Source organism: Patiria miniata, unplaced genomic scaffold (genome assembly GCF_015706575.1).
Source record: "Patiria miniata isolate m_02_andy unplaced genomic scaffold, ASM1570657v1 HiC_scaffold_16, whole genome shotgun sequence".
Taxonomy (NCBI): domain Eukaryota; kingdom Metazoa; phylum Echinodermata; class Asteroidea; order Valvatida; family Asterinidae; genus Patiria; species Patiria miniata.
The window spans coordinates 16113976-16135678 of record NW_024037054.1 but is presented as its reverse complement, the minus strand read 5'-3'; the positions used below and the strand labels follow the sequence as shown (position 1 = coordinate 16135678).

At 42.9% G+C, this 21703-nt stretch overlaps 1 protein-coding gene across 1 annotated transcript in view; it reads left to right on the top strand.

Annotated features, from left to right (window-relative positions):
• The window catches only part of LOC119723257 (zinc finger SWIM domain-containing protein 6-like), a 46709-nt gene extending 31576 nt beyond the window's left edge, over positions 1-15133 (top strand). The window contains exons 7-13 of the mRNA XM_038193822.1: positions 3061-3198; positions 7447-7629; positions 10152-10430; positions 11471-11606; positions 12223-12368; positions 13225-14014; positions 14174-15133. Coding sequence (XP_038049750.1) covers positions 3061-3198; positions 7447-7629; positions 10152-10430; positions 11471-11606; positions 12223-12368; positions 13225-14014; positions 14174-14495 — 1994 coding nt within the window. The 3' untranslated portion in view covers positions 14496-15133. The remainder of the gene's footprint in view (positions 1-3060; positions 3199-7446; positions 7630-10151; positions 10431-11470; positions 11607-12222; positions 12369-13224; positions 14015-14173) is intronic.
• The last annotated feature ends 6570 nt before the right edge of the window (positions 15134-21703 follow it).

Here is a 21703-nt window from a genome sequence, read left to right as displayed (position 1 = left end):
AAGCCCGTCCGACCGACCGTCCGTATTCGATAGCCAACTGTCCCTTTTCCCCCATTAATCCATGTGTGCGTAATGCCATGCAAATCCTAACCCACACTGGGAAGGGTCGTATCTCCTAAGGGGCTAAAGCATTATTTTCCCCCCTGTGCACGCTGTGTGAGTGTGCCCCACGAATGGTTCAGCTCCCCAGCAAAAAAAAAAAACCCGGAGTTTCACAGGGGGCCCGGGTTTATCTGAAATTCAGCCCGATGCCCTACTGCTGCTTACTGGACCAGTAAACGGGATCAGACTATAGACCCCGGCCGGCTCCACTTCTTTCTTTTTTCTCCCTTTTTGTGCGATATCACTCAAGTGAATTACGGGTTTTTTCATACAGCCTGCTGCAGGCAGCGGTTGTTGATGTAAAACTTGGAAGTATAAATAAATGACTCACTACTGTACCCAACGGTGTTCGGCTCGGAATATCTCAAGTCAAGAAAAGATTGCCGTCCCCTTCTTCCTTTTAACTCCTGGGATAAATTAATACATCCCGACGTGTCCATGTAAACTGACCCTTTTTTTAGACACAGAGTTCAGCTTTAATAATATTTTGTTGATCAGTGCTGAAGTCTGAAACCAAGCGCACCACGTGCATGTATCCAAATTGAAAACTATACAGACGGACAGGCAAACATTAAAAGCTTCCGTTTTCAACTTCATATTTGTAAATTGAAACAAAATGTTCAGTTTACTTGTTCTTTCTTAAAACAAATTCCTTTGTCTGAAATTTACCATAAATCACTAACCCCCACCCACAACCCCCCCCCAACAACAAACAAATTCACATGATTTATATGGATTCACTTTTTACTCCTTTCATTTCTAAATTGAGATTGAATTCAAAATATGTATAGCATCAGACTCACTCTTGTTGAGGTTTTAACTACAGATGGAAGGTGGAATTTTGTGCAAAATGATGAAGAAAAAACTGCTGGATTCTCAGAAAACATTGAATTGAAACAAACAAACGGAGCAACATTTTGTGTTATGTAATATCCTGTTAGGATACAGCAGGCCTACAATATTTTTGGAATATACCAGTACCAGTATTATAATGGAATGCACATCCAGTGCATTAGAAATGCACGCTTGAAATAGCCGTACATTCTCAGCACATTAATGTGTATGAAATGCATGGATGAATGATGCAAGGCCCCCCCCCTTCCCTTTACCCAATGTCATGCATCATTAAGCCAAAATATCATGCACGCCACATTCACACTTTCAAGCTCGGCGCTTTTTGTTCTTTTCTTTTTTTTGTCATCCAAGCCCCCGGAGTTTGCATTATGCACAAATTGTGTCACAAATGTGCAAGGTTTTATAGTCTGGTTTCCAGACCAAAAAAAGATTGTGACTACTCTGATAAAACTTTGGTCAAGAAGCCGCGGCGGCTTAAAATAAATGTGTCGGAAACTGACCCAGATCCTGCCCGTTTCCAGAAAATGTCTTGAAGTTTACCGAATACATTCCGTAGGTACTCGAATATAATTTGCCAATTATATTTTTTTCAAGCGTAAAATAGTTCTTTTAAAAAAAAACTAAAAAATACCCCGTCATGCTTGTTATCAGTTTTGAAAATTCTGAGTTCATAAATTCATTGCGTGCATCACAAAATGTCCACGCCAGGCGCATTATCCAGTATCTCAACTATACATCTACAAATGAGACCTTGCGCCTCAAATGTCAGTCATACGAAGGGGGCGGCTTTGCAGTGTCATGTTCGATTTTTGAAAATGACGGCTACCTGACTAAAGATTTGCCGGAATAGTCAGAATATTTTGGTCTGGGAACAAGACTGAATACTTTACGCATTCATGTGACCCTGGGTCAAAGGTCAAAAGTTATATATACATTTACATCTTCCCTTTTCATGTTTCCGGTACCCAGATTTCAAATCTCCCACAAGGAGTTTTCTGTCATGAATTGGTTGGGTTTTTTTTTCCTCCTTATTTCCAGTAACTGCGTGCATGCCCAGGATTTCCGACCGTCTAGAATGTATTCTCTAGGGTTTGTTTTGACTGCTTCTTCCTCAAACTGACATTTCCTTCTTTCGTTTAAGTGTCCCTTGAGGAGGAACACTGTTCTCCTTCGTGCGTCCAGCAAGCCTTGCAAGAAGCTTGTTTTATTTTGGAAAAAAAAAATAATGAAAAAAAAAAAAAAAACCAAAATTTATTAATAATTAATTGTGACAAGTTATAAACAATGGTTGAGATAACTTGATTATTTTTGAATCCTTTATTCTTTTGAGGAGTCATGACGATGGTCAGAGTTGACATACGCGCGAAGTACGCACGAATAAGTTTATTCTGAATGTGCACAAAGCCATAGGGTCTTCTACGCACATCGGGCATCGTCCGCAGTTTGTTCGAATGTCTCTCCCAGTGGTCTCCCCCAACGCTCCATTTCTTTCCGTTGAGGGGGTACTTGTGCACGAAGTTCAACTAGAAGAGATCTTCAGGAGACGTACTGCTTAAAGGAGACGTTCTCCTTCTGATAATGTGCCTTTTAAAAATTCAGTCCGAGGTAGCAGTTTTCAACAAAGCAATAGATTTGTTTTCTGTGTGAGGGTCCAGGTACTCTTCTCTTCCAGAATAACCCTTGTCTGGACTGAATTTTCAAGTTGGAGCTGGCCTGTCTTCTGAATGGGACCCTTTCTGTCTGTCGATCAAAAAAGTGTGCATTGACCAATAAGTCACTGCGTTTGGTCAGGTGACCATGATAGCGCGGTCAAACTCTGTGAGAAATGTTCACAAGCAATGTTGGTGGTGCCTTTTGCGAAACAGGAACAGTCTATTTTTTGGGTGCTGCCTGGAATCAATGTTTTTGAAAGTAAAATTGATGACAGTCGAGAGTTAATTTTTGAAATATTGAGTCATGATAATTTTTTTTGCAGTTTTGAAAATAAGTCTGTTTGATACTGGTGCAGAGATGCCAGGCCAAGATACAGAAATATGTTGCTCATCCAAAGTTGATTTGATTTCGGTCTCATTTGTTGTTTTTGTTTTTGTTTTGTTTTGTCAGAGCATCCACCCACAGCGTGTGCCAGAGTAGACGCCTTACGATCGCACGGCTACCCCAAAGATGCCTTGAGGTTAGCCGTAAGCATCGTCAGGAACTTGAAGAAGCAGCAAAGAGACAGCCTTAAACAACTCAGACCATGTAAGTACCATCCTGCAACATACCTCGTGAATATTCATGACCAAGGGCTGCATTCTAACTGGTCAATTCACCGTCATGTGGCAGCCAACGGCCTACATATTCATGACCAAGAGCTGCATTCTAACTGGTCAATTCATCATTATGTGGCAGCCAACTGCATACATATTCACGAGCAGGACCTGAATTCTAACTGGTCGATTCACTGTCATGTGGTCGTTGACCTAATTGATATTCATGACCGAGAGGCTAGAGCCAAATTCTAACTGGTCAATTCACCATCATGTGGCAGCCAACTGCATACATATTGATGACCAAGAGCTGAATTCTAACTGGTCAATTCACCATCATGTGGTTTATAGTGACTCACAAGAAAATACCTACCACTTACTGGTGTTATAAAACAGGCTCTCCTGTGTGGTTATTGGATTGTCAGTTTTTCAGACTCAATTTGGCCGAGTTCCTTCCCTAGTTGTCATTAGTCGTTGCCTTCCAGGCCCAGTTAGACAGACTGCAGGCAGCACTCCCCCCCCTTCTCTAGTTTTGTCATCCCAATAGACTGGTTCCTGGCAGGGAGTCTGGTTCCTTCCCTTGCCCTGTCATCGCCTCTAATTAGTGTTAATTATCCCTGATGCGTAAATTAGACCCCTGTGCATGAGACTGCATTTTTCAGGCATCGCCTCTAATTAGCCAACTTGGCGGGTCGGATAGATCTACATACATAACTCACATGAAAAATGAAAAAAAACACAAAAGCCGCTATGACAAACAATGACATGTCACTATAACGTCAGTTTGGATTTGGACTTTCCTTTCTGTTTTTTTGTCTGGGAAGAAATAATGATTTCCGTTGGGTTGGAACTTCTGGTGTGCTCATCAGGCACCTGCCGAGACAACACATATCAGACTTGAACACAAGGAAATGATTGAACTAAGCCTCTCAAGTTCTCCCCAAAAAGGGGTGTGGGGAGGTGTAGGGATTACGAGAAGGATGTATCAAGCTGCGAACCAGGGGAGGGGGTGTGTTATACCCCGGGATTTATCTCGGCAGCCGAGCCCACCGAGTCTGGGATTTGCCAGGTGGCTACGTTCGAGCTCATTGGGCACTGGTTTAGCCTTAAGGGTGCTGGCTGCTAATCTGCGTCTACTGGCATGATGCACGGTGCATCCTTACGGGTTTTTTTAGGGCGTGTGGTGAAAGTGGAAGGAAGCTGCGAGAATGAAGTCTTTACTTGGGAGTTAACCTCAGACGTCTGTGGTTTGTGAAACCCTTCGCTAAAAAAAAAAAAAATTGTGAAGAGACCTTGGAGGCTTGTGGAAGTAAGCCCCACTGATCTGAATCATTTTTTTTCTGTTGCCGCAGCTGAGGGTTATGTCAATTCTCTGGCATCCTGAGTTCTGCTGTTACTTTTCTCAGTTTCAGTGGCCCGTGTTTCACAACTTGAATTTTCTTTGGGAGAGGGAATGTGCTCGTTTTTTACAGATTGTTTGGAATTGGAAGAAAGCTAAGGCCTGCCATGATGAAAATACTTGACTGGTTCTTAGGCGCTTACAAAATATGATATAAACTTATATCATCTTCTGATTTTAGATTTGCTGTTTTACAATAATTTGAGCTAGCAAAGCTAATTGCCTGAATGTCTACTCTACTCTACAGGTTATATTTGTGCAAATTCAGGGTCCAGACTGTGACATTTTGTCCTGTCCCAGTTACCTTGGTACTTTGGAATTTGCCATTCAAGTATCATTAAGAATGACTTCAAAATTGTGTTATTTGTTGAGAAGGTAGTTTACTAGTCATAGCCTATCATGGATGACGACTGCATTAAGGTGGAATCAGAATTATAAAGTCATACCGGTAGATGTCAGATGTAACAGGGACAGGAAAAAAAGTGGACCACAAATTTATAGAATGACCCACATATGGCAGGCTGGCAAAATACAGGGATTCATGGAACCCCTGTATGTCGGTGAAACTTTGCGTGCCTTTGTTGTGTATTAAGGAAACACAGGTGTCTAACAATCGTGGCTATGTTAGGCTGTTTGGGGTGGGTTAATGTTTCTGCTCATGCCTTGTGACTCGAGGGGGGCAACTCCTGTCAGCATCCTGGAAACGGAGAGAGGAAACGGACTGTTTATAGTCTTTAGATGTTGGAAGTTGGGAGGTGACACAGACTTGGGTTGGGGGGGGGGGGGCAGACGGAGGTGAATGTAACCAGAAAAGGAAACTACATTTTTGCTCCGTCATTGGGCCTTGACGAGATAATACACAAAGGCAATCAGAGAAAAAACACAACCCGACCCGTTGTGAGTATACTCAGTATGCAAAGCAAAAAAATGCCAAGGTCTGGAGAAGCTTTTCTCAAGGCCTTGCTCAAAAAAATCCCGGCGATCTTGGGGGTAGGGGGGAGGTAATAACCCAAGGAGCGGCCTTGCTGTTATTAGCCAGTCATCAAATTAAACCTGACTAGTTTTACATTGGCTGTTTCCTGGACACAAATTGGAGCCGACTGGAGTGACAAGTCGAATGTGTTACACGCAGAATGTTATGAACGAGTCCGACGACATTTTAAAAATCGTGGCAAGAGTCCTGAAAGGGAAACAGAAGCACGAACCACCGTCCCTTCTTCTTTTCTTCACACTCTTTCCAAGAATGAAAATCAGCCCGCAGGGGTGATCTCCTGAATGATGCAGTCCTCTTCAATGGTTGTTTCACACATATCGTGGAAAAACTCGGTAGGAGAAGGGTGTTTTTATTTTTTCTGCCAGAAAATTCCCCGGACACGGGTGGGACGCAGACACCAGAAATAAAATATAGGAGCCTTAACGAAACCCCAGAGGCTTCAAGCCCGACATTATTATCAACAGACCCTTGCTTTGCATGGGCGGACTCCGTTCACCTTCGGCGTTTTACTTCAACACCTACAGAGACAGGCCTAAGGCCCAAAAAAAAATTGGGTGAAAAGGTTTTGAATATACATGTAAACCATTGGGGAGAAGCAATGAGACAGACTTTCTCTCTGCACAGTCTCACTCAAATTCCCTCGGCGAGTTTTCCTTCACCGAAACCTCTGATTACTGGAAAGGATACTCCACCCGCGAAGCCATTGACAATGTCAATGCAGATATGTAATCAATCAATTGATTGATCCATCCATCAGTATAAGGCTTTGAAGTCTGCAGTCGGTTGGTTTGTGGCATTGTACCAAACCGGCTCGGTTTGAGCTTTAGCCGTGCCAAGAAGAAAAGGGAAAGACAAATCAAATTGTTGTAACAGTCACCAGATTTGGGACTCTGTGAGTTTGTTTGGGGTGAGGTTTCAAAGGCTAACCGCAAAGTCCGGTGCTAATATTGCACATATTTAGTGGTTTATCGCAAAAAGCTAATGGCAAAAATTAAAGGAGAATAGTAACAGTTTAGTCTATTGTTGGGCGCCGTGGTCCAGTGGTTATTGTTGGGCGCCGTGGTCAAGTGGTTGTGGTGTTCGACCCATATGCCATGGTACATGGGTTCAAAACCCTAACGGGGAACATGGTGCTTTTGTCCTTGGGCAGGACACTTTACTACAATTGCATCTCTCCACCCAGGATTGTAAATGAGTACATGTGAGGATGGGGACCAGATTGCGCTGATCTCGGCCGCAGAAAAGTGATCTCATGGCCTGATGAACAGGGTAATAACTGTGAAGCTGTTCGAGACATAGCTTGGTGGAGAGCGCTCTGTGTATTAAGCGACACACGTTATTATGATTAGTCTCCACTTCAATATTGGCTTGAAGAGAAAGGCAAATGAAATGGATATTTCTATGGGGTTGGGCAGCCACATACTCCCAAGGAATGCAAGCTGCTCACCGAATAAGCAAATTAGCGTCCTCCAAATCACTCCATTCACAATTTATAGGATGAAGTGGACATAAAAAAAGAGGGCGCTTTTTGGGCTGGGGAATCTCTCTTGTGTTTACCCAATATTGTGTCCGCCACAGATGTGGTCCGATGGTTACGTCGTTTGACTCGTGTGGCACGGTATGTGGGTTCGTATGTGGGTTCGAACCTGGACAAACAAACATAGTGCTTGTGTTCTTGGGCAAGACACTTTACTACAATTGCCTCTGTCTACCCAGGAGTATAAACGGGTAGAAACCAGACTGCACTGATCTCAAGCTCCTGTCAAAAAAAAAATGTCTCGTAGCCTGTGAAGTGCTTTGAGAACTTTAGTATAAAATGCTTTAATTTTCTCGGTATTTTCTTTCAGCGGGGAGAAAGGGCAAGCATCGGAAGGCATCCCAGAGTGCCGCAGCCTCCAACGAGTCATCGCACAACGCCCGGAGCAGTCCTGCGGAGGCCTGGGTCGGACATCCCCTGGATCCGATTGGCTGCTTGATGGATACGCTCCTGGACGCGTCCTTGACCGTGGACAGCAGTACCTCCAGCGCAGGTAATTAGAAACACTCGCGACCTTAACCCCGCCCCCTTCCTCCCACCCTCCTCCACCTCTCCCCCCCCCCTCCCCAGTACCTAGCTCCCCCCACCTGACCAATAAGCCTTCCTGTCATGGTTGCTGTTTCTTGACTGTGATCAGTCTTTTGGGAGTTTTGGAAAACCTGGCTTTGTCTGCAGGCGTGGCTTCATGTCTGGCTGCAAAATCGTTAAGAACCCTTTATATCCAAACTGACTAAAAGCCGGTTCATACCTCATGCGATTGTGATGCGAATTTGACGCCAGGAAGCATTCGCTGTGAAACTCGCCCGAGTTGAAATGTGTTCATTTCATTTGATGTCACAAATTCGCAGTCGCGTTCGCTTTCGTGCCGAGTATGAACCGTCCTTATAACTGTTCCCAATTTTGGCATCGTATAAGTATTTGAACATGCACTCATATTGAGCCACATCCCTCTGCGTCAGGGGACTAAAATCGCCTGAAGTCAAACCTGGAGACAAGGCCATGGTTTAGGGAAAACTCTTGGGACTCGGGAGTCTTATTCATAGACCATTATCGTGTTGCAGCCACCTTGATTTTTTTCCCGTTCAAATCAACGTAACCAAAGCTAGGCTGGAAGGAAAAATAGTCTGGTTCCTTTTTGCACAAAATATATTATCATTCAGTACTGTTACTGGATACAGGAAATATGACTGAAATGGTGGCAGCATGATAAAGGGCTATTACCCTGGAGACCAGGGCCTGATTTCATGAAGCTGCCTAACCAAAAATGTTAGTGCTAAGCAGAAATGAACGGAGACCAGTCTCAACGCATGTATACCACGTCATTTCTGGCTGGTAACCTATTCTTGCTTTGGAAAATGCTTCCGTGCTAAGCGAATATGCGTGCTCACATGCAGCTACTCCTTGACATTGACTAACTGCTAAGCCTCGTACGCAGAAAATTCCAGTCTTTACACTGTGCTTGAAATACTTGTTACTGGGTACTTGGTTAGTTTTCTCCTGAAACATCCTCCAGTGATCTTGACTAGGAGGTCACGGGGAGGTGTCGGTATCTAGGTCTCGGTCACGATGTGGTTTATAATAGTTGTCCCTAAAGGTCTTGTGCGTCAAAGAGTCAGTGATGCGTTGGGGCAGGTCATTCCATAATTTAATCTTTCAGAAGCTGAAATCTTTCAGAAGCTGTCCCATTCTTGAGCATTCTATAAATAGTGAAGCGTTTTTGCTGTTCTTGGCAATACCAGGACTGGATATTAAAAGAAAAGAAAAGGAAGTCAAAGATTTTGCAGTCTGATCTGGGATTCATTACAACGTCAACCTTGCAACCCCAGAAATTCTCTTATTAAGAATCTTGGGTTACCCTCTGGTTTAGTGACTCACAGTGAAAGAGAAAGAAAGATCTTAAAAGAGGAAAAGGAAGGGGGTGAGAGAGAGCAGGGATGTAGCGGTGAGGTCCGAGCGATCTCGGGACTGGGTTTTAATAATCACGACCCAGGATGTTAGTGATCAGTGATCCATGGTGAATCGCTGATGAATCAACCTGATAGATAATCTGGCTTGATCCGAGCTGCATGGCGTGTCCATCTGTGATTTCTGTGGTGTTTTTTTTTTTTACTGGGGTTGGGGGGGGGGGGGGGAGGGGGGAAGGGGAAGGTGGTTTTAGCGTGAGGATAGATTAGTATGAGCCACTTTGCTGTTTCCAGCAATTGCGAGACCGTTCATGATGTGCCTGACTTGCTGAGGGAGGTGCTATTAATAAGATTATCCATGCGTATGACGTCATCAGTGCTATAGAGAAATGCTCAACTTAACCTCACTGAGGTCAAATCTCGCATTTAAATTTACTGTGGGAAAACGGTCGTGCATACCCTTAAACTCATCTGAAGCTTCAGGGATTTTTTTGAAAGGGAGAGGGGTCCCAAACTTTGTCATGAACTAAAAGTTGAGTATCTTCACAAATAATGTTCTTCCTCTTAATATTGTGGACATTTTGACCAACCAAACTTAACAAGTTCTGGCGTGTAGTTGACGTGAAACATGACGTTATCAGCTGTCATCTGATGTCAACTTAGAGACACACGTACATTCTTCAAAGTGCAATATCTGAAAGAGAACTTTACAAATAAGTTGCGGCTGGATTTTGCTCAATGATAAATTTGAAGTTTCGACGGTGATTTCGGTTATTTTTTGTCTGACGCTTAAATGGCTCTAAGATTCTAGAATGGTCTACCACTGCAAGTTCATGCCTAAACAAAAGTGGAATCACGGTTTGCAATATAGACTCGTCAAGCGAAACAAAATTGAAGGCCATTGATGAATTGGAACCAATCTCAAGCGTTTCTTGAAGTCGAAGTGCGCAAAAGTTTTGGGTGTGAATACTGTCACCCGATTGTTCAAAGAAACATTGAATGCATGCATACGACCTGCTGGATTCCAGTGCAGGATTGCCCAAGCCAAGTTCTCATTATGGACATGTATTGGTTTTTGTTTACTGGGTTGTTTGTTTGTTTTGTGTCTTAGAATCAAGCAATGCCGACATCCCAGGCAGCAGCTCCTCGCTGCGCCAGTACCGCCACGTGGCCATCCCCGTTTCCCGCAACCAGCAAGAGACCTACCTGACGTTAGCCTACGAGGTGGTCCTGATCGGCCTCGGCCAGCAACGGGTCATGCCCATGGGGCTGTACGCCCAGGACAAGGCCTGCCACGCCGAGGAGGAACTGATTGCGAGACACCGAGAGATTGCCATGGATCCCATGCTGGTGGCTGTGCTGCAGAGGCAGGCCACGACGCTCATGGAAGGTAGACTCCGTCAAATAGATTTGTAGTCTTAGTTGGGTAAAGAGACCTAGAACCGGGGTATAGGGCGGAGGGCTCCACTCGCTTCAGAGATGATGTTGTGTCTTCACAAGTCCTTTATGAGTCAATCACATGTCAATCACAAATCATTCACAAGTCAATAAACGTCAGTCATAACTTGGTCACATGTCAGTCACAAGTCAGTCCTAAGTCAGTCAGAAGTCGGTCATAAGTTGGTCACAAGACAGTCATAAGTTGGTCATAAGTCAGTCAGAGATCAGTCACAAGTCAGTTACAAGTCAGTCACAAGTCAGTCATAGTTCAAACACAAGTCAGTTTCAAGTCGTCATTCGTGAGTCACATGTCAATCATACGTCAGTCACATGTCAATCATATGTCAGTCACATGTCAATCATACGTCACTCACATGTCAGTCATAAGTCCATCATAAGTCAGTCACAAATTGGTCAGAAGTTAGTCAGATGTCAGTCACAAGTCAGTCAGATGTCAGTCACAAGTCAGTCATGTTAGTCACAAGGCATTCAGTCTCAAGTCAGGTTACAAGCTACTCAAGTAACCTGTGACAACCATGCCCCTGTTGTTGTTTTATTCCCTGTTATTCACAATTGATGTGTGGTTTGACTAGTGATGAACTTGTGATAGGCTTGTGATGAACTTGTGATGGGCTTGTGATTAACTTGTGATGGGCTTGTGATGAACCTGTGATTGACTTGTGATTTGACTAATGACAAACTTGACCACCACTCTGACTACTGACTCCTTCCAATTGTCAAACAAAACTAGGTTGAACATACAATTGACTGGTCCAGGATTCGAAACTGTAGCCTCCAGAATGCAATTCCAGTGCTCAACTAACTGAACTATCCATCCTTATAATGTTGACAGTCCCCCAATGAGGCAAAGCTTATGAAGCAAAGACTAGGGAGCCCTAGTCGGAAACAATAAACCTTCTTGCAAAGAAAACCTTTCAAAACAATAATTTCGTGTCAACACTCAACATTCTTTTTACTTTTTTTTCCCAGGAGGCCTGTCCAGCGGTCTTGGCTACCACGTCCCGCCTGAGAGTGTTCCCATGCACACCTTCGGCCGCTACTTGTTCCAGACCCTGCTGCCTTATGATGAGGATCTGGCGTACAAAGTAGGGCTAAGAGCTATGAGGTAAGACTAGCAGATGTCTGCTCAACTTTGACCTCAACCTAACCATTTTGTCAGTCACAAAAATAACTGGTAGGAACGAAGAACAAGTCACATGTAACAAGCAACCTTACCCCACTATAAAACAGAGAAGACATCTATATGTAAGCTAGGTCCTGGCAATTTTGGAAGTGTCTGATTATTGATTTGGAAGTTGCTGGTAATGTGTTGTGTCCTCAAGCAAGGGAGTTTACCATGATTTGCAACTCATTCCCAAGGACTAGACATATTCTTAGTCACTTCCAAACCAGAAGTTGACTTCAACATATTGAGCCATATAACAGCTCATGATGATAATCAAAGCTGGGGCGAGATCCCTGTCCCACGAAAACACTTAGTATTTTGCACCTTGCTTCTTGGTACTAGACAAAGATGGTTCTATGCTAAATGTTCACGGAAGCTTTTGCCACTGTTAACTCATTGTGTGCATAATTAATTACCTTAATTAGACGAAATTTAAACAATGTATGATGTTGCATTATCATTCCTTGGTGGTGCAATTCTAAGCCAATAAATCGGCTTCATTGTAACGAGATAAAGTTTCATTTGTGGAATTTGACTGATTTTTTTTTTCTCACAGACTGCCGATTTTAGAGGAGGTATCAAGCAACCCGAGCAGTGCTGCAAACAGTGTGTTGATGGGCCGCTACCCGCGGTGGTTTGTGCTGGGCCACATTGAGTCGCAACAGTGTGAGCTCGCCAGCTGCATGATGACTGCTGCAAAAGGTAAAGCACGCCCTCAACGGTGACACAGAGCGGTCTGACAGACACTAGAACAATGCCATTGCCGTATGCATGGTGCTGACGTGAAGACACCAGTATTTTTGGCATATTCAGATAAAAATTGGTTGTGCTTTTGTGCCATATACGTATGCAAACTTATATACTGAAATTTGTATCCTTGTGGACACATTTCTTTGTTCTCGTGTACTAAAGTTTTGGAGTTTGAAAATACAGTTTCAAAATGCTCTTATTTCAACCACAATAAATTTCCTTGGCTGAAATTCGGACCTAATATCCCTTTTCTAAAACTCTACCATTTGCGACGATCAACATACCTTGGAAATTCCTAGTTTTTGAGTAAAATCCATATATCTATTTCGTGAAAACCTTGTGGAGACATGTTCATCTGTAGAAATTGCCCTGTCTTTTGTTTCCTATTGTGTGCATGTCTCCAGAGGGCACGGTGTATCAGATCTGGTGTGTGCACATATTGTGTGTGAAAGAAGGGTGTTTTTAAGTTCATGCATTTGGTCAAGTAGATTCCCGTGTTTTGTTGAAACATGTTCTTTTTCCTTAGAATTTCTACATTTTGAAGTTTTGTGGTGAGTCTAATTGCTTTTGTATGGCTTTAGGATCGAGGATAGACACACAAAGGGAGAACAAAGGATCCTTTCAGTTCTCGAGCATTGGGTCTTTTGTTGAGAAGGGTCCTTGATCGTAGGGTTATGTGCTTAGTCTATGGAAGAGTGTTATATTACAGGGACAAAGGGAAATACAAACCATTGTCCTCGAGCGTATAGAAATACAGGAATGTGTGTACCAGATTGAGTCATTTTTGTCTCTTTCTTTCTAATGTCAGATGATGTATGTCGCTTACGGACAGTCTTGGAGGCCGCCCAGCATCACATCCACAGTGCCTCCCAGCTCTTCAAGCTCGCCCAGGAAGCCTTCAAAGTGGCCACGCCCGTGGACGGCCCCACCCACTACACCCTCCTCAAGGCGACCTTTGACCTGGGCCTGCACATCATGCGCATGACGCTCTCCAACATGAACTGGCGGCGCCGGGAGATGGTGCGCTGGATGGTGACCTGCGCGACGGAGATCGGCGTCAGCGCGCTGGTCACCATCATGCAGTCGTGGTATTCGCTCTTCTCCCCCACGGAAGCCACCACGATGGTGGCCACGACGGTCATGTCGCCCAACACCGCGGTGCGGTTGAACCTGAATCTGACCCAGCAGGAGGAACTGGCCCACTACGCTCGCAGCGTGGCCTTACAGTGTGCTTCAAAGGACCCACCGTCGTGCGCGCTCTGCGCGCTGACGCTCTGCGAGAAGGACCACATTGCCTTCAAGGCGGCCTATCAGATCGTGGTCGACGCGGCCTCCGGGCCCATGAACTCATCCCAGCTCTTCACAATCGCGCGGTACATGGAGCACCGCGGCTACGCCAGCCACGCCTACAACCTGGCCGTGCTGGCCATGCGGAACTTAACGTTGGGCTACAACCAGGACACGCACCCTGCCATTAACGACGTGTACTGGGCCTGTGCGCTGAGTCACTCACTGGGCCGAGACCAACTCAGCAATATGATCCCCCTGGTGGTAAAGAGCGTGCAATGTGCGTCCGTCCTAGCAGATGTCTTACACAGGTAAAACCTCGTCTCACTTTAACCGCAGCCAGCTGAGATCACCTGCGTGCTATAAATATCTTGATCAACACCTGAGAAGTGTTGAAGTTACGGAAAAACTTAAAAATAGCTCCGTGACTCGTCGTGACCTTTCCACCCTTTTTTTCTGTCCACTCACAGGTGTACCTTAACAGCACCCGGCATGGGCTGCCTTCCCGACGGCAAGCGGCGATGCATCAAGCTCTTGCCGTACGACAAGGACCCGATGCGGCAACTCCTGGACGCGGCCATCGCGGCCTACGTCAACACCGCCCACTCCAGACTCACGCACATCAGCCCCCGCCACTACGGCGACTTCATCGAGTTCCTCAGCAAAGCCCGAGAGACATTTCTACTGGCCCCCGACGGCCACATACGCTTTGCGAAACTCATAGAGGATCTCAAAGTCATGTATCGGGGCAAGAAGAAACTCATGCACCTGGTGCGGGAGCGGTTCGGATGACAAGGGGCAGATGATAAAGTATCTGCAATCTCCGTTAATAACCCTGACCCTCCTAGATCCTTCGAAATTCCTCCAAGAAAGATTTTGGAGGATTTTGTAGGATGGAGGGAGGTACATGTTGAGCCCAGCCACTATCACTTTCCATGATGCTTTGTAACGCTTGAAAGGTTAAAGAATAGTGGAGGATTTGGGAGAATCTGTCACTAGGAAAAATATCCTGGCGAGTTGGGGTTGATTATTAAGCCTGTCTCGATATAGATATTTGTAGTTATCACTGATAACTATTGTTTTTTAAATTTTGTAAGATAGGAGAAAATTTGGGTCACAGTGCAACATGTTTTTTTTTTCCCAAGGGTATTTGAATATTTGTGTCAACTCACTACCACAACTGTACCCGGTCCATTCTGGTTCATACCAGTCTGATCCAGTTAGTTCTGGTTCAACCACGTCCGGTTTGAACCGGTTTACACTCGCTGACTTGATGCATGCGTGGAAACACTGTGCAATGCTATTCGTGTATTTTCTCGTCTTTTTGGGGGGCTAGGATCTGAATTTCTTCACAAGGAATACACATTTCCATGTTGTCCACACACCGCAGACAAAAACTACCGTAACAGTATTATTTAAAAAAAAAAAAAGCAGAAAAGTTGTCCTAGTTTAGAGCTACTTCCAACTTAAACAGTTTGATTTTAATGCCAAAACTCGTACATCTAAGATCCTGTAGTGTGAGTGTTCATGTATGGCTTTACGACAAAGGACAGACACACAAAGGGAGAACAAAAGATCCTTTCAGTTCTTGAGCATCGGGTCTTTTGTTGGAAAAGGTCCTCGATCGTACGGTTATGTGCTTATGTCTATAGGAGAGTGTTATATTACAGGGACAATGGGAAACACAAAGCATTGTCCTCGGGCTAGAAAAACATGAAAAGCATTGACTGTGACATTTGAAAAACTTTTTGCTTCTTGTCGAAAACAATCAAGCTCTGTGTTCAGACAACTTCATGATCAGTATAAAGAGAGACACTACATGCAATGTTATCTGATTCACAAAGGTGACTTTTTTGGGGTTACATTTTTTATTTGGCAAACAGCTTCGGGGGTAGTCTATGATTCATAACATATGTCGTCTCTTGAGTTATTTACTCAAACTCCCCTGGGTCGTTCGGCGACTCCACAACGCCAGGCAGAACAACAATTGCCTCACAGTTCACGGCCCGCTTTCATGTGATAGCTTTTTCCTGCGCTCCCACTAAGATAAAATTATCCGATATCCCTTGCAGCTTCCGCCGCCAATGTTGTACGGGTTTCCGGCTCGACTTACCCCTGATTACCCGCAGTGGGAACCGTTTACGCCGGTGCCCTGTCACGTTGCTTTGATAACCGGTGCGCTTGGACAGGTGCCTTGCTCATGATACGGTGGGAAGTAGATGGCACCGAGTTAGGGTACCAGCCCCTCGATCTCGGCTCACTCTACAGGCAAAACAGCAGGTTGGAAATGGCTTACTTTCGGCAGGAGTCAAAAACAAATGAGCAAGAAGTTATCACCATGTTGCATACATTCATGTCGCTTTAACCCGATGGAAACAATTTTAGTGGTTTCTCTTTTCTTTTTTTTTGCAGTTGTTAACTGTATGTATGCAGGATTGCAAGTCTGTGGCACGGTGTTCATGAACAGCAAAAAAAAAAAAAGGGGAAAAAAAGTGCCAGCTCTATGGTTTCGCTTGACCACGTTTAGCTTTCTAAAAACGAAGGATATTCATTGCTTCTTTTGCTTTTAAGATTTGTGTGGCCAATAACTGCCCCATTCAATTCCCGATTACTTGAAAAACATGTGGTTAAAACACTGAACATAAAATATTATTTATTAGATGTGTGCATTTAAAAAACAGTTGAGAAGAAGTCAGACAAAACTTTGTTTAGCAACAATTACAGGTTACCAGCCAGAAAGTCAATTGAGTATAGTGCTTGGGACTGGTTACCAGCTAACCTATATTTTCTCCATGAAATTGGCCACGTTTTTTTTTTTTTGTTGGTACCTTGAACATAAGGCACTCTATTTCACGTCACGTATTTCGTGCGTTATTCATCATCAACTGAGTCGTCATTAAAGGCTTGTAGGAACATTTGCAATTACCCGGAAACAGACCTACCGAATTATAAAGAGAAAATCCTTGCTCAAATTGATGATAGGACTAGCACCAAATACCCCCTGAAATTATTCGGAAGAAAGCAATCATGTGAAGGTGGTTTAAGAAAGTGTACCTGCGGGCTCATTTATTATTTTTTACACATGCGTTAGCGTCGGATTCCAGTTTACGAGACCCCAAAAATTGTGCATTCATTTTCTCAAAATGCATACATGTTCTGGTTCTGGTTCTGGTTGTATACTGTGCAAACACCTCTTAAGTGGTTATCTCGCACGGGTCGGAATGGTTGGCGCAGTGAACTAAATTTTAAAGTGGGCCTTGTTAACTAAGCTGAGGAGATCTAGGTGCTCAATTCCCTCTTTGAAAGCTTTGACATTGGGAGCAGAGCGAATGTTGGGTGGTAGCAGGTTCCATTCCCTTGTAGTTCTTGGGTAGAGTGAATATTGATATTGATGTTCTAGCCAGTGAGCTGAAACTTAATCAAGTTAAATGTTATGCACCCTTCTCAGAATTTTTGAGCAATGTTGTTGCTTCAAACAACCAAAAAATGTACGAAAAGCAAATTCTACCTTTAATACGTCAGGAAATCAGTCTGGTTTCCACATCTTTTTTGCCTGACCCACTCGGGCACCGGACCTCACTCAACGAGGTCCGCACTGACACACCAGACTCCGCACAGGAGGCACGAATTAAGCAACAAAGCTTGCCGTTATGTCGCACCGCAGGTGCTCCTAGGCATACTGCCAGCGACGACTGACGATGTTACAACCCACCCAATGACTTTTTGTAGGTCAGGGTTACACTGGGTTCGTGTGGGTATGTGGGGGGGGGGGGGGGGGGTGGGTTGCACCTGTCTTTGAGTGTATTAAGAGTCATTAATGACTGATTGAAGCGTAGGAATTATATTGGGTGGATTAGGGGAAGGGACAGAAGTTTTAGCCAGGGTTGAAGAACAATGTAGAGTTACTTGTGATGGATTACAAGTCATCACAAGGCATCACAAGTCAATCACAAGACATCCCAAGGCATCACAAGTCATCACAAGTCAATCACAAGGCATCACAAGACATCACAAGTCATCACAAGACATCCCAAGTCAATCACAAGGCATCACAAGGCAATCACAAGACATCCCAAGTCAATCACAAGGCATCACATGGCAATCACAAGACATCACAAGTCAATCACAAGGCATCACAAGTCATCACAAGACATCCCAAGTCAATCACAAGTCAATCACAAGGCAATCACAAGACATCCCAAGTCAATCACAAGTCATCACAAGGCAATCACAAGGCAATCATAAGTCATCCAGTCTCATGTCAACTCACACGCTATTCAACAGTGATGACAAAGGCACTTATTTTGTAATTGTTCATCACTTGTTATCTGTGATCGGACTTGTGACTGGACTTGTGATGTACTTATGATCCATCGCAGGTACCTTTACAAAAAAAGTTGGCTCAAGCCAATCTCACACATACTGCGAACAGGTTAATGGTCTATAGTGTTAAGGGCATGGACTTCGCGCAGAATGAAATTTCAGCGATTAATTTTGAAGAATCTTTTTCCTTTGTCTGTTGTTTTTTTTTGTACAAAATTGTGTATCTACCTCATATGATTTTACACCCATGGACGTAACCATGTTGCATGACGAAATGTACTCCATTTTTCCTAAACAAAGCATTGTGTAAAATGTGACGTTATTATATTATAATACCTAATGAATATTTATGAGTTAGCAGCAGGTACTTCTGCATTAATCAAGTATCATGTTCCGAAAGAAAGAGCATTAGTATGATATAACCACACCCATTTTTGCATATATTTACATAACTACCAACATGGTAACCAAGAAAATAGAATGTTTAACCTTTGACCCCAAGGTGGTGAGAGAAAAAAAAAGGGGAGGAGACATTCGGTGCTGCATATTAATGAGAATGTGTCGCTGCATAAATTAAAAGAATAGAAAATAGTGAAAGGATTGAATGAAAGTTTATGCAGAGGATTTGTTGGGGGTTTTTGGGAGAGATATTGATGGACTTGATCGAAAGTGTCCAAACTGTTTTGAAACCAGTTGTTGCCTGCCAGGACAGAAACCAACTGCCACAAATGGTGCTGTAAGGTTTACGTAGATGAAATTAGAAACGATTATGGAATTAAACAAAAGAACCAAGTGAAGCAAGTCTCTAGATGTTGTAGAATAGAGAACAAAATATCAAAAAAAATGAAATGAAAAAAAAAAATAACAATATGAATATTAATAGGCATAGGTGCAATGTAGCATTATTTTTTAGCAACCGTCAAAAACATTTTAAGTTGTTTTGTTGGTTTGGCCGACAAAAGGCCACATTTTTTTTTTAAGCAGTTTTATTGAGTTATTTATACTTTATTGGAGCAGGACACACAAAAACGAGAGTGGAGCGCGACGAAAAAAAAAAGTGTGCAGAGTTGAAACTTGGGGTTATTATCCTGCATGATTTTGTGCCATGTGTAGATGTTGGTTTGTTTGTTGGTCCCTGTGGACGTGTATATATATAAACAGAATGGTTATTTATTTATGAAGGACATTTACAAAAAAGCCCTCCTTTTGTAGGACGAGTATCGTTTCACGTTAACCACCCGTTTTATTTTTTCGTTGTCTTTTACTTTTCCTCAAGAATTCAAATTTGGTCGATCTCGTGACATGGCTGGTATGCTGTAATTTTTTTTGTAGGCATGGCATTTATTTGTAAACCAGTATTTTGTGTGTGGACGGTTAATATTTTCCCTCAACCACTGTCGCTTCTTTTTATATATATTTTTTTTCTTTGTGTGTTTCAATTCTCAGGTGAACTAGCCTGCCTTGTTCGTTTGTTTGTCGTTCGGCAACTCCAGTGCTAGTGGAAACTTTATAACGTAAAAGTTGTGAGGGTCAGTGAGATGGTAATGTGCCCTATGCATTTTCTGGCACCATTCTGTCACTTGTAGATTTTCCTCCAAAAACTGGCAGATTCTGGCATAAATTTCAAGCCTGTTCTGATGTTTTCTTAAAACTGAACTGTTTGAAGCTTTCGTGCTTTCTTGAATTGAACACTTTGAAGCTCAGAACAAGTAACAACTCACCACAATAGACTGGCACCCCTGAATTGCGAGGGCTGGGTCTACAATGATCCTGCACATGGCTTCAGGGCCCCAGACAATTTTTAACTAGATTTTTTACTCAATTTTAACTTGGCTCTTAGTAGATTTTTAACCAGGGTTACCAGTTAAACCTTTTGACTTATGACTTCTATAATGCAGTTACCATCTCCCTGACCTTTGACCTAGCACTGGAGGTTTGCTTTTTAGCGTCGCAGTATAATTTATAAATGAAGATGACATTATTGGAGACCTCTTGATAATGTTCCGTACTGTATTTTACCGATTGTACTGTATATCATGTATTATGCAGGCCCCGCGTGAGCAGGCCTGTTTTTATGTAGAACTCTGTGTTTATAATACTTGTAACTTTTAAAAACAGAATGAATTTTTTCTAGTAAATTTATAGTAGTCGTTTGTAGGTGGTCAAGAACTGTCAAGTGTTTTTAAAAACGTCTCACGTGTTTATAGAGCCATCCAGCTCAGGGCATAAAAAAAAGTTGAAAAGGCCGGTTTAATGTTCCGTCGTCGGTCGATCTTTTTTCAACTATTCCAATGTATGGTTCAAAAGAAACAAAAAATAAATTTAAAAAAATAATAAAAAAATTAAAAAATTATTGGTTAAAAAAAAAATGACTATGAACATTGTTAGGAGAGAGTGTATAAGTGAACATAAAGTAAAAGACAAAGTGATTGAGAAAATTGAGAAATTTTCCAATTTTATAATAAATTATTTGGATCAAGTAAACGGTGCGAGTGTGGTGTTATTTCTGTGCCAAAATGTGTTTATACCCGTTCTCATTTATGTAAACTAAATAACAAAGCAAAACAGAATAAGCATACAAATGATAAGATATTCAATATCCTTTTTTTATTTTGACATTTTATTTGTCCAGATCTTCAAATTATTTTCATAGTGTTGCTCTTAGATTTGATGAAAAAGCACACCTTCTTAAGGCACTCTACCAAAAATAGTTTACATAAAATCAGAAATCCTGAAACTACACTGTGTCATTACTGCCATATTCAAATAATATTGATATGAAAGACAATTTATACAGACAATATACCTAAAACCACAATGAATACATTGAAATATAAACAGACAAATTTTTCTTTTTAATTGGAAAAATTTAAGTACTGATTGCAAAGTTATTATTGAAAAGTAATGGTTCTGTTAAACAATTACCAAAGAAAACGGAACATTCTATTCATCTTGAGAAGCAGAACTTGGGGGCAAAAACAAAGCCTGTTTTCCATTTACTTCAGAACTGAATACGAAAACAAGCTCGATCGGAAATATCTCGGAAGCTGCAGGCCGACAAATTTGTGTTCACACTAATTGTTGGTTGGCTGACACTGACCATAACCAATGTAAATGCATGAGGCACGTGATTGTGTCATTTCTGGAAAGCGTAGTGTTTCGAGTTTAAAAAAGATCCCATGATGACCTCTGACCCCAGTTCGGTCATGTGACATTATGGGGCTGGGTTACTGTTGAAATCTGGCAAAATATGTAGGAGCAATAGACAGTGGGCACGTGTGGTCTAGCGGTGGAGCACAGGATTCGTGATCAAGAGGTTGTGGGTTCGAGCCCCGCCGTGGCCATGTGTGTTGTGCCCTTGAGTAAGGCGCTTTACCTCAATTACTCCTCTCAACGCAGGTGTTAAATGGGTACCGGCATTATTCAGTGCTGGGAAGGTAACAGACTCGCTGTGGAGGAGGTGTGGCGATCCCCCCACAGCAGCATATGAGTCTGGCCCAATCGCTTCGAAGGAGAGATGGGCACTCCGTTCCTGTGAATACAGGTTCGTCCCCCTTTACCCTTTACCTTTTAATAGACAATGTCAATGTTTATTACTAACGGACTGACATAATGAAAAGATGTTTTACTTCATTTGAAAACTATCAACTTTCATTTGACCATTTAAGCCTTAGTCA